Source organism: Etheostoma spectabile, chromosome 17 (genome assembly GCF_008692095.1).
Source record: "Etheostoma spectabile isolate EspeVRDwgs_2016 chromosome 17, UIUC_Espe_1.0, whole genome shotgun sequence".
Taxonomy (NCBI): domain Eukaryota; kingdom Metazoa; phylum Chordata; class Actinopteri; order Perciformes; family Percidae; genus Etheostoma; species Etheostoma spectabile.
The window spans coordinates 8,445,168-8,461,790 of NC_045749.1; the positions used below are offsets into that span (position 1 = coordinate 8,445,168).

Here is a 16,623-nt window from a genome sequence, read left to right on the forward strand (position 1 = left end):
CTTCTTCTTCTTCTTCTTGCAACCAATTTAAGGTGCATTACCACCACCTACTAGACTGGATTACTGGAGTAGCTCACTGACATCTGGTGACAGCTTATGTTGGAAAGACACAGCTGAAACTAATTTCTTGATTGGAGGGAAGGACTTAAAAGTGGGACCAGGGACCAAATCAAAAGTAGAAAAATGCTAACTTGATATTTTTTATTGAGGTGGTAGAAGAGGCCAAACATTGTCAAATGATTTTCTGTGAAATATGATTCTAGCATCACTGTCTGACACTACCACAACATTAGCACTGGTTGTCTAGTTTTAACCAGAAACTTAATGAACACAAGAGTGGGTTTTGACTGTTGCACAGTTCTGTATGTTCCCATGATGAGGACTGATGAAGTTAGTGAGGGGAGGTTCTAACATTGCTAATGGAAAATGGCCAAGGAGAGCAGACATGTGATGAGAAAAATACCAACTTCATGTGACCCATGGCTGAGGAGTGGCTCATAGGCAAAGACAAACACCCATTTGTGTTGTTTTTCTCAGTCAGTGCTGATCCACTGAGGAAAATCCTCCAGTCAGGCAAGTACACTTTTATTATCATGTAAATGTTTTTAAATATCTAAGTAAGAGGCTTGCAATTTTTTACCATTTTGTATATTGTTATTGTTGTTTTTGCTAATGTAAAAGTAGTTACAAAATGTGTTATTTTTACCAGGATATCCTGAAGTTGTCAAGAAGAAACCTTTATCAGTTACTCAAGTGTTTGGAGAAACCCAACTCTTAATGAATGTGTGAGTTAGTAATTTCTGTTTTTTTCTTTTTATTAGCCTCCTTTTAAAAAAATTATTTATTTATGCATTTGTTTGTGTGAAATTGGTTTTACCCACTTAATTTGCATACTTACTTAAACCACTTACTTAAAATTATTTAAGTAAGAAAGGATATTTTTATAATGTCAAATGGGTCAGCTTAGTCTGTACAACACCCATAGGCATTACAGTCCTAAGGTATGCCTTAATGCAGGCCCGCACACGTGTGCAATTAAAGGTGCAATGAGTAATATATTTACTGTATTAAATCCAAAATGACCACATTATGTCATCAGATATTAAGGTAACATGCTAAGCTGAAATAGTATGTTTTCTGACAACAATGCTAAAGGCAGTATTTTTTTTCTTCTGAATTTTCCATTCTGTGACGGAATGTCTGTTGGTGTTTTGGCCTGTGTGTTGGAATAAACTGCCTATTTATCTAACAGCCAGGCCGGGTTGCCAGGTATACCTGTAAAAATGCTAACCCAGCTCACTACAGCTAGTAAAGCCATGGAGGCAGCAAACAAACAGAGATTCTCTAAACCTCAGCATGTTTTTAACAGTTGTATGACCACAGACTTAACAAACCACCTGTAAATATTATAGATGTATTTGGAAAATGGAGATAGCTTAGATCCCAAAAGGACCAGGAGTTGGTTAATTTCATCCTGAACAGGTAAGCATTAGCTTCAGGCTACTACTATCTATTCAACATTCATGTACTTACATTGAATTATAAAGATTAAATTATATAGAGTACTCAAGTTAGTTACTCGCAAAACAATTGAAACCCAGCCAGTCAAGTGATCCCAACTAGTCCTAGCTAACGGCGCCATACTAACACACCAGGCAAGCAGGCCTCGGCTGTTTACAACATGTAGCCTGTTTAGCTAGCAGTTGAGTAATTTTAAGTTGAGATAAGGTGGTTGTCAGTTGAGTACAGAGCTCCTTGTGAGCATGAGCTTTTATGACTGTCCTACAGTCACCATGTGACGTTAGCTGTTGCTGTGGAGTAATGTCTGGCTATGTGAGACTAGTGTCTAGCAACACTGATGCTGTGTTCTCAACCTGGCAACCTCCGTAAACTTCGAGTCTGGGGAGGAGGGGCCGGGGAGATGCTTTCTCCAGTATTTTGAATTTGGACTGCAGTAACTATTTTAGCCGCTAGTTGCCAGTATTACATATTGGACCTTAGAGTAAATGCCCACTATTATCTCTAAGAGATCAAATATTTTGCAATAATAAAAATGCTGTACTGTGTCAATTAACTGTTGGCACACTAAAAATTGCCTGTGGAAATTTTTAGTAATTGGCAGTTTAAACAATTTGTGAAACGTTTTCCATTTTGAAATCGCTGACTTAGCTCAATCTGATTTTAAATATCTCTTATATAATGGGACTGAAACTAAACATTATTGTTGTCATGAATCATTTTCTCGATTGATTATTGTTGTTTTAATCAATAAAATGTCAGAAAGCAGTAAAAAAATATCCATTCAAATTTCAGCTGTCCAAAACCTAAAGATAGTCAATGTACTATATTGGAAGATGAAGAAGAACAGCAAGTATTCACATTTGAGAGGGCTAAAACAACTACAGTTTTTGCTTAAAAACATCTGATAAACTTTCTGTACATCTACTTATTGATTAATCAACTAAAAATTTCTACATTTATGTGAACGCCTGTTTGTAATTAATACTGGTAATTCCACTTTGTTTCTCTCACTGTTGCCAGTAGAGAATGGAAGAATTTCAAGGAACAATCAAAACGAGAAAACCGTATACATTGCATGTGAAACAAGAGACAGAATACTTCTAATCAGCTTAAAGGCATGTTTAACTTTTACCTCATGACTCCCTGATACTACTATCATCTGTTATTATGAAGCTTAAATATAAAATAATTAATAATTTAAACTAGTTGATTTCCCTTTACTTCAGTCTACCTGTCAGTCAAACCAACCGGGCTCGCAAATCATTTATTCCTACCAGCATTACACTACTGAATAAGTTAGAGGAAAGAACTTGATCATTTCTGTGTGATAATACTGCACCTTGGTATAATATTAAAATGTCACTGACGATGATGCACCTTACTATTGATAGCCCACTGGTGCTAATGATACTGCACTTTACCATTTTATAATGTAGAGATATTTGGTGTTGTGTATTGTTGTTTTGCGGGGGGGAAGGGAGGGTTCAATGGTTGTGGTGTTGTCTATGGTCTGTTGTCTGTCTGTCTATCTGATGAGCTGCATGGTGCAAGAAGAATCTCCGAAAGGATCAATACATTTTGCATCTATCTAGATCGTCCGCCCTCTGGATGAAGCCAAAGTGGTCAGGATGCAGACTATTAAGACTGTGGAGACCCAGGTGCCCTTTCTGAAAGAGAGTTTCTTCACCACCACTTTCAAAGGCAGGAGAAAGAGCAGCGTTACTAACCTCCTCCGTAAACAACAGCACTCTCTTCAAAATCAACAACACCAGCATCAACAATGCATTTTAGAGCATCAGCAGCAACATCAAGGGCAGCGCACTCCGGAGCATCAGCGACTTGCTCGCTCCAACAGCAGCCCGTTATGCAAGACAACCGAGCGTGCAGGAGCAGATGGGGATAGAAAGGAGGGGCAAAAAGAGAGGAAGGATCAGGGAATGAGTGGAGCTGTGCAGGGTAGGGGGGAAGAGCTAGGAGTGAGTGGTAGCGAGCCCGTGGCTGTCAGTGCCAGTCTCCTCCTCCTTTCAGAAACAGCGACACTGGGGGAGGCAGCATCATTCTCACAGCTGCCTTTAACTGTGGTTGGCAGGCAGCAGGGATTAGACAGCTCTGATAGGGCTCTGACCAACAGAAGACCAGCATCAGAAGCAACCCAGGAGGAAACTCAGCATGTCCAGCCTCGACCCCAGCAGTATGGCCTGTTAGCCAAGGGTGTCCGCCTGCTCAGGAACATGGGGAACCAGGAAACAAAGCAGAAGAAAGGAGGAGGAAGTGGTGGAGCAGCAGGAGATGTCTCCTGTGATGATGATGCTGACGAGAGGGAAGTGGACAAAAAATCTAAAAAGTCCCACAATAAGATAAGTAAAGGAGGAGGAGAACATAGTGGGAAGAAAAAATCAAAATCAGAATCGAAGGGCTCTGTGTTTTCAGGCATGAAGATCAGGAAGAGTTTATCAAAGGCCAAAGGGTTGTCTAAGGATGACTTGTTAGAAGCTGGGAGGTCAGCACAATTGGGTAAAGCAAGGCTCAAGCCGGATGCGGGGGCGAGCTTGTCTGCTGATGAGATGGGAATGCTATCAGATGTCGAGGGGGATCTATTCCATTTAACCACAGATAGTCTCCCATTTGCGGTGGATGAGATTGGCCGAAAAACAAGCTTGGGGTCGGAAGCTGACCTCTACAGTTTTCACTCAGCAGCAGCTGAAACTGAAGACCTGCTCTCTGACATCCAGCAGGCTATAAGAGAACAATGTGTGGCCGGTGACAGGCTGGAAATGATGACTGGCTACTTATCTGACAAGTCAACATCTGAGGGAAACAAAGAGAAAGTTATGTCTCAACAGCTTTTTAATCTGGATAATGAATTCTTCTCTACCCCTGTTGGTAGTGAATGTGTAGCAAAGGAAGTAAGCGAAGAGTTTAGGATTTTAGAGAACGAAAGTGACATACCCATATCAAGAAATTCTTCTGGTCCAGGGTCCCTGAGTGAAAGTGGTCCAACATCTTCAGGCCCGGACACAGAGAGAAGCAGTGGCAGCCTTCTACCAAAGAGTAACAGCACATATAGCTTCCCTGACACTACAGCCACCAGCACATCATATGAGAGTGCTGAGGAGCCCCAGGATGATCTCGAGAGTACATTCCTGCACCCACAGCAGACTCAAGGTAATCAGGCTGCACAGAGTGAAAAGACACGTGTCCACTTGGATCCCGTAATTGCAACGGCGGGACCTATGGGGTCTCAGAAGAGTGTGAGCAGCATGGACCTGTCTATGGAGAGGGAGATGGAAGAGGAAACTGGGAGAGGAGACTTCCTGTCCCTGAAAAGGAGGAAGACTAGTTTGTGTATTAGTCAACTAACAGTCAGCACCCCCGCTTCTCAGCCTAAACGCACAACTTCCAGCACCTCCCCTTCAACTGTAAAACTCTATCCTCCAGTTCACCCGTCCTATGTTAAGACCACCACCAGGCAGCTCACATCTCCCATTGGCTCACCCATCACCAGCCCCAATGTGCCCAGGAAAACAGGTTCAGTAGAATCTAACGGGGCCCAGGGGTTTAGGAGGCACAAACAGAGGTCTTGCTCAATTGCTGGGCCCCTCAGTGAGTCTGCAGACTGGTTCACTGAGCTGGATAGGCTAAGAGGGAAGCAGACGGGCGGTGCCAATTTTCCAGAGCAGAATAAACCAGAGAAGAGTTGGACAGGCGGGACGTTCTGGACGCTGGGCTCCAGGAGAGCACATTATGGACGACAGACCTCCATAAGCACAGTACCACACCTGGATGTCTTCTCTGGTGAGTCACACATAACACAGGTAACTGAACTCCTGGTACACATGAAGCTCAAACATAGGTTAGACATTTGGGCGCAGACTACCTCTCTGATTAATCCCTGATTATGGAAGATAACCCTGTAATCCATTAGCAACATAACCCCACATCTTGGCCAGCATTGCACCGATTCTGGGTGGCATTGTGATGCCAGTAGTAGTGGTTAGACGTTGCTGTCATCTTTATCAACTAACAGCTGGGCACTGTTCAGCAAGTGTTGCTCAGGAGTAAAACAAGAGTAAATTGTGCATTGGTTGCAAATGGCTTTCAGCTGAAGATTGCTTACAGTATGTTGGACATACATAGACTTTTTTTAACAACAATGGAGGATAAATAACCTATACCAGGCTTTAGTTAATACAAGCAATACTTGGTAGTATCAGTACTTTGTTGGCTATGGTCTTTTTCTTGGATCTGACCAGGGAAATACAGAATATCACCAGACAAGCATTTACTGTTGTATTTTATTTACTCCTCTTCTCTCACAGAAGCAACCTTTTCACTGACCAAATAACAGGGTTATTAAAATCATGTAGAAACTTTATTTATTATTTTTCTTGCCGGGAATCCAAAATGGGCTGGATTCACTTCTATTTGTTTGGCTCTATTCTTGTTCTATATTTGAGATTAGGTTAGTAAGCAATGGTATTGTGAAATGATTATTGTAATTGCCAAGTGATTTAAATTCTACTTAATAATTGACTTTTAAATAATAGAGATTATAATGCAAATGATCACAGTGGGAATATAAAGTTATGGTTTCAAAAGTACAATAGCTCATGAAAACCAAAGTGAAACTCTTTATTGAGTAGTGTCTTTTGAACAAAGGCCTTTTTCTACTAAAACAATGCTTCCCTGTCCTCTTTTTTTTGTTGTGGTGCATTTCAAGAGCTCAGCTGCTCTTCATTGTGCTCATAAATCAGAGGACCGAATGACAACACTGCCGCCCACCCAGGGCAATACCATCCTCTGATTAGACTGGCTTAGACACACACAAACACACACACACACACACACACACACACACACACACACACACACACACACACACACACACACACACACACACACAGTGTGCACAATTGTGGATACTAAACCCAAGTGACAGTTTTTCTGCAAGACAAAAATGAGTCATGATATGAAATCCGTTCTCATTTCGTCAGGTACATTTATTGTAGTAAAACAATTGTGCTCCATTGAGTTGAGCATAAGCATTTTGCCTATCTGTGAATAAAAGCAGGACAGTATATGTCCTGTACTTAAGAAATTCCAAAGATTCTGGTTATGTCAGTCACTCACTAATCCAGCACTGCACGTTTTCCAGTCACATTGGGCCTAGGATGGAGTGGGAAGACAAAGAGGAAAGAGGGAGAAAAGCTAAATTAAAAACAACCAAAATTATGTTAATACAAATTCTTGATTTAAATGTTTTAATCTGAACTGATTTGACTCTGGTTTTGAATGAAGTGTAAGGCTTGGTTAAGTTGGCCGGTGTCTTGAAGATTGATCATGAAACAGTAAATTTTCAGTGTAAGCCTTCATTAATGTTTGTCAAACACAACTCCAAAATTCCCAGAATCAGTGTCGACAGGACCATGAGTCAGATTTTGTTAGTGCATTTGGTGCTGCCCACTGAATCACATGGATTAAAGAAATGTCAAGCTAGTCTAACAACATAACAACTGACTGCACAGTTGTCAGGGTTGGACTCTGAAGTAAAGTGTTTTTCCTCTCGGCTCCACATCCTCTGTTGTTGTCACATTGTCAATGTTTTTTCCAACCCAACCCAAAAATGTATACTTCTGTCCCCATCAAGAAACAGATTTCTTCCTTTTACTAGGATGGAGACCTGGTCAGGCATTGTAAGATTAGAACAAGTGTCTCACACTTCAAACTCACTTTTATCTTTCTTGCAATCTCTCCAAGACTAAAAAAGGCAATTCTTTGACTGAGTACCAAGACAAAGATAATCTGTGTATTTTTCAATGTATTATAATAAAATGTACAATTAATGAAACCCTATAACCACACCACAGGGTTAAGTAATATTTTCTTTTTCTCTTTCTGATACCCAAAACCCACGTTTTAGTCGACGTGTTGTGTAAGTTCATACTCGACTAAAAAATGTAACATAACAAAAATAATAGTTTAAATACTATTTGATGCCATATAATATGATACACTGGTCATTTGTCTCTTGAATGTCATTTGGCATTTTTGTTGTTGTTTGCACTGCACAATTAACACCATCTCCCACCCACATGTAAATGGTGTGAGTAGAGTTTGCACGTGTTGGTGTTTAATTATCACATCTAAAACTGAGAGATTTATTTTTAACTCTTTGGTTGGAATAGCAGCCTTCTTCTGTATAGAAAATAGAGCTCTGTCTTTTTTAGGCCAGTTTCGTTCATTGCTTTTCTGTTCTCAGGTTGCGCTCTGTTGGATTGGCTGTGTACTCATCGTGGAAATGGGTCTACAGGAGAGGAAGGGAAGGAACTGTGTCACCAAATGTTGGTTCAGGGTCTTCTGCAACCCTTCTGCCACAGCCCAGCAGAGCACCATGATGACAGCACTGTCTTGGCAGTCTTTAATGTAAGACCTCTCTCTCTTCACTGTCTGCCATCACACATGTTATACAAAAATGATAACATAAGCTGCCTTGCATCAGCAACTCCAGGGGATATATTTTAGTGTTCACAAAAAAAAAAGTCAAAACTTCACACTTGTAGAAGCAATAGCTGTAGTGCCACAGCTCCAACTTTGATAAAACATCTCACGTTGTAAAAAATCTTGTTAGTTTTTATCCCAAGGGCTGGAGGAAGAAGAGTGAGCATGTGCTCATTAGATGATTTAGGCAAAGAATGGAGCGCAAAGTGATTTGCAGTCACCAACATAATGTATGTGTAGTATGCAGAGTAATGCAAAGCTTATCCAATCGGTGTTTCTATATTTATTGCTTTGTTACTGCAATTCATCCCAGAGACATTTTATTACCTGAAGAGAGGTGTAAGTAGACAGGGTGACCATGTGAAAATTAATTTCATAAATCTTCATTCTTGTAATGTTTTGCTCACACCTAATCTCATGTGCATCACATCCCCCTGCACAGTTCACCACAGCTGCTGTCTGAGCCATTTCTATCAAGTTCCCCTTGTAGTTGGATCCGCTGAACTCAATGTTATTTAGAACTACACTGTATTTAATATGTATGGATGTTGAATCCGGTGTTACTGTGTTGATGTGTATGCTTGCTTTGTGTCTTTGTCTCAAAAGTGAAGACGATTAAATTAGTTTTTTGATTGACACACACAATGAGAATCTGAGACAAGTTAATTATCTCTTTTATCCTTGCCTTTTTTATTTTAAGCTAGCAGCATGGCTCTACGGATTGCAATGTCAGTTGGCCCACCCCTTTGGTTCAGACTGAAATATCTCAGTAACTATTAGATGGTTTGCTATGAAATATTATATAGACATTTACGAACACGGGCGTGGGAAGCTTGAAAACGTGGATGGGACAATCTTAAAAGGAGTCTGGGAACCTCCCCCAGAAATCCTTTAACAAAATAGATTTTTTTTTTGTATATTGGTGCCTTTTTATCAGGCGGTTTGATAGTTTTGTCTGGCTATGCTAACATCAACATATTTTGTAATTTCACCCAGAAGATGTGGTTGGCCCCGGATAAAATATTTTAAGATATTAAAAAGCTAAAAATACAGAAATTGATTTGATGACTAACTCAGAGCCATCTTTAATAATACAACTTATTGTTTTATTAAACTTGAGGATCTCTCAAATATTATGTTGTTAGCCATTTATCTCCATGGCTTTGTTTAAACGCACATTATTACACACATAACACTGCCGTCAACCAGGTTCAGCTTAATAGAAAATATTACAGGTTTGGGCGGGTCAAAAAGTGACAAAGCATTGTTCAGAGTACACTAATCATTTTAAAAGTAGGTTGCACTTTTGCACCTCTCGCACAGATAAATATGCATTCATTGCACATGCTCAAATGCACAAAGGTACAGTATGCATACTGAAACACAAAATGTCCTCAGAATAAGCATGCTCTCAAGCTGGTTTGTTCTCATAAATAGAAATTTCCCAAATACAGTCACATGTTATTCTGCATGTGCAGTCTCTGACAACAAGCAGCACTTTCTTTTTATGTACAAATCTGCCACAAGTGCACTCATATATACAAAAGGACAGCCCCAGACACCCATGCATGTTCAGGCATTTCTTCGCATGGCTGGATTAACTGTGCATGCGTAGACCATCTGCTGACAATGTTATGTAACAACTCCACGTGCCTTGGGCTCATGCTGCTCTTCCCAGCAAAAAGCTCACCATAGGACAGGCTTGCACTTGTTTTTTTTATTTTTGTTTTTTTACTTAATTCAATCTGGGGCTTGGCCTGTAGTCCTGCATTATTTAGCTTGATCAAAAATAACCTTTGCTGTTGCTTTATAGAGTACAGATCTCATTGTTATTGCTTTCTATTTTACAGCTAAAATCCCTTTCCAAATAAATCAGCACAGAGTGTCTTTGCTTCTCTTTAACCTTTTCACTTAGAAACCCCTTTTAATATCTCAGTTGGATTATTTTTACTTTTACAGTTAAATTCCATCTTGAAACAAAACACTTAATGTATCACCTCCATCTTCTCTTTTTCCATCTTCCTATCCTTTTATTTCCATCGCAATCTAGCATCTCCACTTTGCTTCCTAAATATGGTGTTGTATCCAATTTCATACACTGTACTTTGCTGGAGTGAACAAATATATAAATTGTTCTTTTCTTTCTCGGCATACCGCCTGAAATGAAATACTCAATCAACTTAATTCTGTCTAAAAATGGGGTTTGCAGAGGATGAACATCTAATAACTTTGTATAAATCAAGTGTCATCCCTTTTACCCTTGGCAAAACATTGTTGAGTGGAGAAATACTAATGATTATCATTGGCTTACATCAATTGAGCACATTTTGTGTGTGTAGGTCAGGTTACCATGATCCAGCAAATGGGTTTCGTCCTGAGAGAAACACGGTCTCCCACAAAAGGAGGACACATTTATGCTCACACATGATTTGCACACATTAAGCAGATTTATACGATCCAACTGGTCAATGAGTTTCTTTACACTGTGGTGTATTAGCATGTACTGTGTCTCTGCATGGCAGTGAGCTCAACATGCCAGTTTCCTGAGAAATAATTGGTCAAATGAATTTAGGAAAGTCAAGGAAAGTTCTAAACATGTTTTGGAATACCTTTTACCACTGTACATGTTTTGCCTAAGGGACAGCTAGCACACATATTCACCTTTGCACTGTAGAGCACACTTACAGCTGGGTCCACTGAATGAGCCTCAGAATCTTTGTGGGTGTCTGTTATAGTGGCATTGTCTTTAGAATGTTGTGTTTGACAAGAGTCTTAGTGCTGAAAAATGTGGGTGTATACATTGTTTGTACCTTAAGTTTATGCTTTGAGACAGTTAGAGGTTGAGCATTTGCTTTGTCACTTTTTTTTCTTTTTTTTAAAGACTGGTTGCTACATTGGCTATGCTAAGGCCAGGATTCTACTGCAGCATATTATTCTCAAATGTTTTCCACATTTGGAAGCATGCAGAAAGAGCTACAACATCACCTATATTCCAGATTGATGATGACCTTTAGTCATGGTGCATCCCACCATGTGTTCATGACATACAATGGGCACTCTTCCTTGGTAGGAGCAAGTAGTTTTAAGCACAACATCTGACCTTGGATTGAATCTCATTTACACTATATGCACTTGTTTTTTGTTTCTTTCTAAACTGTGTGCAGGAGGAGCAGCTGTACACCTGGGCGTCTGTAGGCCTGCCAGGGTCTTCTCACCTGTGGGACCCCCATGGAGGGCGAACCATAGGCAGGGAGCAAAGCTTGAGAACTCCTTTGCGTCAATCATCAACCAAGACACCAGGAGCTCTACAGTCTCAGGTTGTTTACATCCTGTCTTCATCTGTAACCATTTTACAGTAGGATTGCCCGGTCTACACTCTACCATAAATAAAAGCAAGCTATGTTGCCAAGTCTTTTTTTTTTTACAACCAACATCAGAGAGTATTTCCTGCAAATGCTTCTAACCTATTACACAAATACAGTATAGTAGATGAGCAAATATAGTTTTTGATTTCATTCTGTTTTTATTTTTGTTTGTGTACAATTGTGACCTATTAATCTTGTACCTATTTTAATTGTTTACCTTTAAACGAAAACAATTAAACTTCAAGGGTTTCTTGCTAAGTAGAGCATTATAATTATAATATTTACAAAATCAATTTGTATTAAAAATACATCTGATGAATCTTGCTGACTGATACAGAATACTTATTGCATGCAGTGTTACCATGAAGGTTTTCTTGAATCAGAAGGCTGGCATGTACTTGATTAAGCCTTTTAAGAAATTACCGTTTTTGATCGAATTCAGAAATACAAATGAAATGTACTACTGCATTGTTTTCAGCACAAAGTTATGTAAAATGCTCCACATACTGTATAGTACACCCAGTGAGTGATGCTTTTAATAGTTTGAGACGTTTACATTCCTAAATGATCTTCCTATTCTTCCTCCTCTAAGGACCAGTGTGTAGGATTTAGTGGCATCTAGTGGTGAGGTTGCAGATTGAAACCAACTGAATACCCCTCCGCTCACCCCACCTTGTCTAAGCGTGTAGTAGAATCTGCAGTGTCCTTAGGGTAACATAAATACAAGAAAGGCCTTCTCTAGAGCCTGTGTTTGATTTGTCCATTCTGGGCTCCTGTAGATGTACATAGCGGGGCAACATTGGCAACGGTGGCATCCGTGGAAGTTGACCCGCTCCCTATGTTGAAATGATTGTAATCATTAATGATCTGACCAATGAACAATCCTTAATCAGTAATGATAGTAAAATAGTAATCAATGTTATGTTCCATTTCTGCCAATAGATCCCCCGGCCCTCCCCGCCCCCCACCCCACCTTAAAAATCCAACCAATCTTTTTAAAAAAAGTTTTTTTTTTCATTTTCAGTAACGTTTAAGCCATGTTTTAGTTTTTTAGAATAGCAGTTTGTGTAAAAAAAGAGATGCACTGATATACAATCCTAACCCTAACCCAATCGGACATTTAAAGATGCAAAGGTTTTTATTTCATGCATATGATATGCAATGATTTGAAATCTGAAACAGCATGACCTGTGTGATCTGTCAAAGTAAACCTCAATATCACTCAAGTAGCTCTGGATAAGCTTCATCAGCTAAAACTGTAAATTGTTCTTTGTCCACCAGAGGTCAGGCTTGTCTTGAAAGTCTTGTTAGATTATCACAGTGAACCTCCCCGTTTTCTAGAAGAGTTAATAAATTAGGAAGGCCATACTGACTGAACATTCTCCTTAAGATTCAACAATCTGACCACAACTAGGGAATGTGTACTAGCAGACACAGGCCCTCCCCATGTGAGGCCCAGCAAGACTCACTGTCTCCGGGGCCAAATCTCTCGCTATCCCCTCTTCCCTGTTCTAACCAGTCTGGAGCCAGAGGGTTGATGGAGTCTAGACATAATGGACTTTCCTGACCCTTCTTTAGCTCACAGGTCTGTCACTATGCTCTTTCAGTTGTGGGTGCTTTACTGTTTTTGAAGCGTAATTTACTGTGTCCAAGATTTAACAGTCTGCTTTTCAACATTTAGAGTATAATACTGGCTTGACTACCTGCTTTTAAAGGTTTCATGTAGCAAAAGCAGGGTCATGGTTTTATTTTCTTCAGTTTGTATTTTCTGTTTTGATTTGTGAAGCCTAAATGTAGCCTGCTTCAAAGTTCAAATCTTTCTTTTTTTTTGTGATTGACAGACCGAATCCAGCAGTTTGAAGTCAGGTCAGTCATCCTCTGAGGATGAAAGCTGTCTTATCCCTCAGCTGGAGAGGACCATCGATAACCTGCGGATTAAGATTGCTGTGTTGCAGGGCCAGCAGGCCTCCTTGGCAAAGGGCAGCTGGGATAATGTGGGAGCTCTGGGCGCTGCCCACCACAAGGCCCAACAGATGAGAGGAGTAAAATCTGGAAAGATGAGCCAGGAGGTGTCTGTCCAGACCTCACCTGTGGAGGAGGGGTTCAAGTTTGACATGCCTGTCAACAGAGGATCAGGCAGCGTGTCGTCTTCTGTTTCCTCCTCCATCCCCAAATCTACAGAGAGCTTTGTCTGCACGTGCAGACCGAGCGGCAGCCATCCAGCTCCTCTGCCCCCACCTCCTCCTCTTCCTCCACCTCCCCCTCCCGTCTCTGGAGGTATGCCCCTACCTCCACCACCACCACCTTTACCAGGGGGTATTGCTCCTCCTCCACCGCCACCTCCCCCGCCCTTACCCGGGCTTGGACCTTGTCTGCCTCCGCCTCCCCCTCCTCCTCCTCCTCCTCCACCACCACCAGGTTTTGGACCAACACCTCCTCCCCCGCCTGGTTTTGGACCTCCACCCCCACCTCCTCCTGGAATGGGCCCCCCTCCTCCACCTCCACCCCCAGGCTTTGGACCACCACCACCACCAGGACCCATGCCCTCCATAATGGTCCAGGAAGCTGCCCCTGCCAAGGCTGTGATCGAGCCCCCCAAGCCAATGAAGCCACTCTACTGGACACGCATACAGCTGAATGCTAAAAAGTAAGAATATGCTATAAGAAGTGAAGATAGATATGGATCATTTGCAAAAAGGTATTCTCTGAACAGTAGAGATTTGAGAGGAAGCTTGTCCACTTAAGATAAAGATCGACCATGTGCTCTGATGGCAGTAGAGATGCTAACCTTGTGGAAAATGAAAGTGATGCAGTCCAGGCATTGTGGTCAGAAGTGAATTGACTTAAATCAGGTTTTCTTTTCCTTAATAAATGCTTGAAGAATTGTAGCTGAATAAACGTCTACAAATACAGTACATAATTAAAATGCAAGTGAGGAACCTGATGCTGAATTCTAAATGTAATTTGATGGCTGACAGATTTGGCTACTGGATTTTTACTTTGAGACGACAAAAGGAGTACTCCTAAAACAGTAGAAGACAAGCTCTAGAAATGTCAGAAATGCCTTTTGCGGTAAAATAACATGAATTACACTTTAAAAGTGGACGTTGCAGATTAAAGCTTGTCTACATGCACTGTAAATTACTCTTCCCTCCCTCTTTCCTCCTATCATTAGGCCCAATGACTCACTGGTGTGGGAGACAATCAAGGAACCGAATGTGGACTTTGAAGAATTTGTGGAACTATTCTCCAAAAGTGCTGTTAAGGAGAAAAAAAAGCCAATTTCAGACACAATCAGCAAGTCCAAGACCAAGCAGGTAGTGTGTGCATGCGTGTGTGTGTCCTTCTCTTCAGGGTTTTTCCCATCTTTACTCTCACTCCTCTGATGCCCGTTTCCTTTTTCCTCACTGTCGCTTTCTGAGTTGCTTTGAGTGACAGGAGGAACTGCTACAGCCAGACAGTTATGTGGTGTGAGCCCTGGCTACCCCATGACCATCCAGTGGCACTGAGCCAAAGTCTCGCGTGCGGTGAGGAAACCTCACAACCGTGATGACTGGGGGAAGGGGGGGTGAAGCCTGGGAGCTGTATTTTATGGTGTGGTTCCTCCCATTGTGCTTTCTGTATGACTTAGTTTTATGGTTAGACTATTTGCTTCCCCAATGCCCTTTATGCCACTCCATAAATCTGAAAGTCAATTTTTTTTAATCCACGATTTAAAGCTGCTCTTGTCAAGATTTTTATGTTAATGTACCATTTGCCCAAACAATGTGTCTAAATCACAAATAATGTTGCACAAGGGACAAACGTTTCCCCCCTCTAATTGATACCTAATAGAATCATTTGACAGTTGTTGCTGAGATGAAATGTCTATGGCATGGACATTGGCAGGAAATCTTAGTCTACGGGAAGTGATGAATTGAAAATCAACTCTAAATTATAAAACAATTGAGTGAAAGTCTGACTTACAAACAAGATGAAGAAGAACGATGATAATGTTCTTGCTGAGTAGTTCCTGAAGCCGCATTACATAATTTCTTTAAATAGTTTCTAAATTTCTGAAACTTTAGTTGCACTTGCTACATGGTCAATTCCAGGTGTGGACACCTTTAGGGCCTTTCTTCACATTTTTTTTGAATTTTCTTTGCCTCCAGCTTTGACATTTGCTGCTTTAAGGAGGCTTTTTTTGTATTTTGGCATTATAAGGATCCACTGGTTTAATCTTTAAAACATTTTTGTTCGAACAGTTTACTATATTTCACAAGGTTATATTGTTCCTTTCAACTGAAACTATATTAAATCATAACCGTCAAATAAATGTAGTGGAGTAAAAAGCACAATAATTTGTTGAGAAATGTATTGGAGTAGAAGAAAAAATTATCAGAAAAAAATTATACTTAAGTGAAGAACTTGAATAAAAGTATAGTACTTTCAACTACCAAGTTTAATGATATAAAATAAATATTGGGTATATATCTATGACCTGATAATCCAGCCTCAATGCTCAGGAGAATTAAGTGATCTTCATGCTGTAAAGAAAGTTACATGGCAACTACAAAAGACCCTGTGGATAGCAGAGTAGGTAAAAACACTTACCTTGCAGCTTTGTTCCAATGGAGAACAGAAGTCAACAGCAATGGGAAATGGTAGATAAGCTAAGTGAGTTTGCCTTTCATAAGAAAATTGTGCTTTTTTACAGGATTTGCTTTTGAAACACCTTTCAGAAATAGCCATCATCAAGCTTGTTGACATTCCAGAAGCTGTCAGATGATATTTCTGTCAGAGAGTTAAAGAAGGAATTCTCTTCTGTAAAGAACAGCTCTACACCTGCATGTCAAGATATAGGAGATGACACAGGGCAAGGAGACTGAACAACAAAAATGAGTGTCCCTTTTTCTATTAAGACACTTTTATTGATGCAATGTTTTGATTGATGGAGCTCTGAATAAGTTGGCTAACACATTATGAAGCAGCTCCTATTGTGTTTGTATTGCTGAGTGCAAGGGACAAGAGACAAATTGAGGCAGGTGCGGATTGAATCACATACACAGCAGTATCACTGCATGATACTGCTTTGTATGTACTCCAACAAAACAACAAAAATTTGGGCACAAGATGTTGAGGTCAATAATATAAAAATAGTGGCTGGGTTAGATCAGTTGGTAGAGTGGGCGCACATATGTAGAAGTTTACTCCTCAAAGCAGTGGCTGTGGGTTTGACTCTGACCTGCGGCCCTTTGCT

At 40.5% G+C, this 16,623-nt stretch overlaps 1 protein-coding gene across 1 annotated transcript in view; it reads left to right on the forward strand.

Moving 5' to 3' along the window:
* Positions 1–208: 208 nt before the first annotated feature.
* fmn2a (formin 2a) overlaps positions 209–16,623 on the forward strand; it is a 44,187-nt gene continuing 27,772 nt past the window's right edge. Inside the window, exons 1-6 of the mRNA XM_032540900.1 lie at positions 209–573; positions 3,105–5,316; positions 7,781–7,944; positions 11,184–11,336; positions 13,226–14,031; positions 14,560–14,701. Coding sequence (XP_032396791.1) covers positions 3,150–5,316; positions 7,781–7,944; positions 11,184–11,336; positions 13,226–14,031; positions 14,560–14,701 — 3,432 coding nt within the window. The 5' untranslated portion in view covers positions 209–573; positions 3,105–3,149. The remainder of the gene's footprint in view (positions 574–3,104; positions 5,317–7,780; positions 7,945–11,183; positions 11,337–13,225; positions 14,032–14,559; positions 14,702–16,623) is intronic.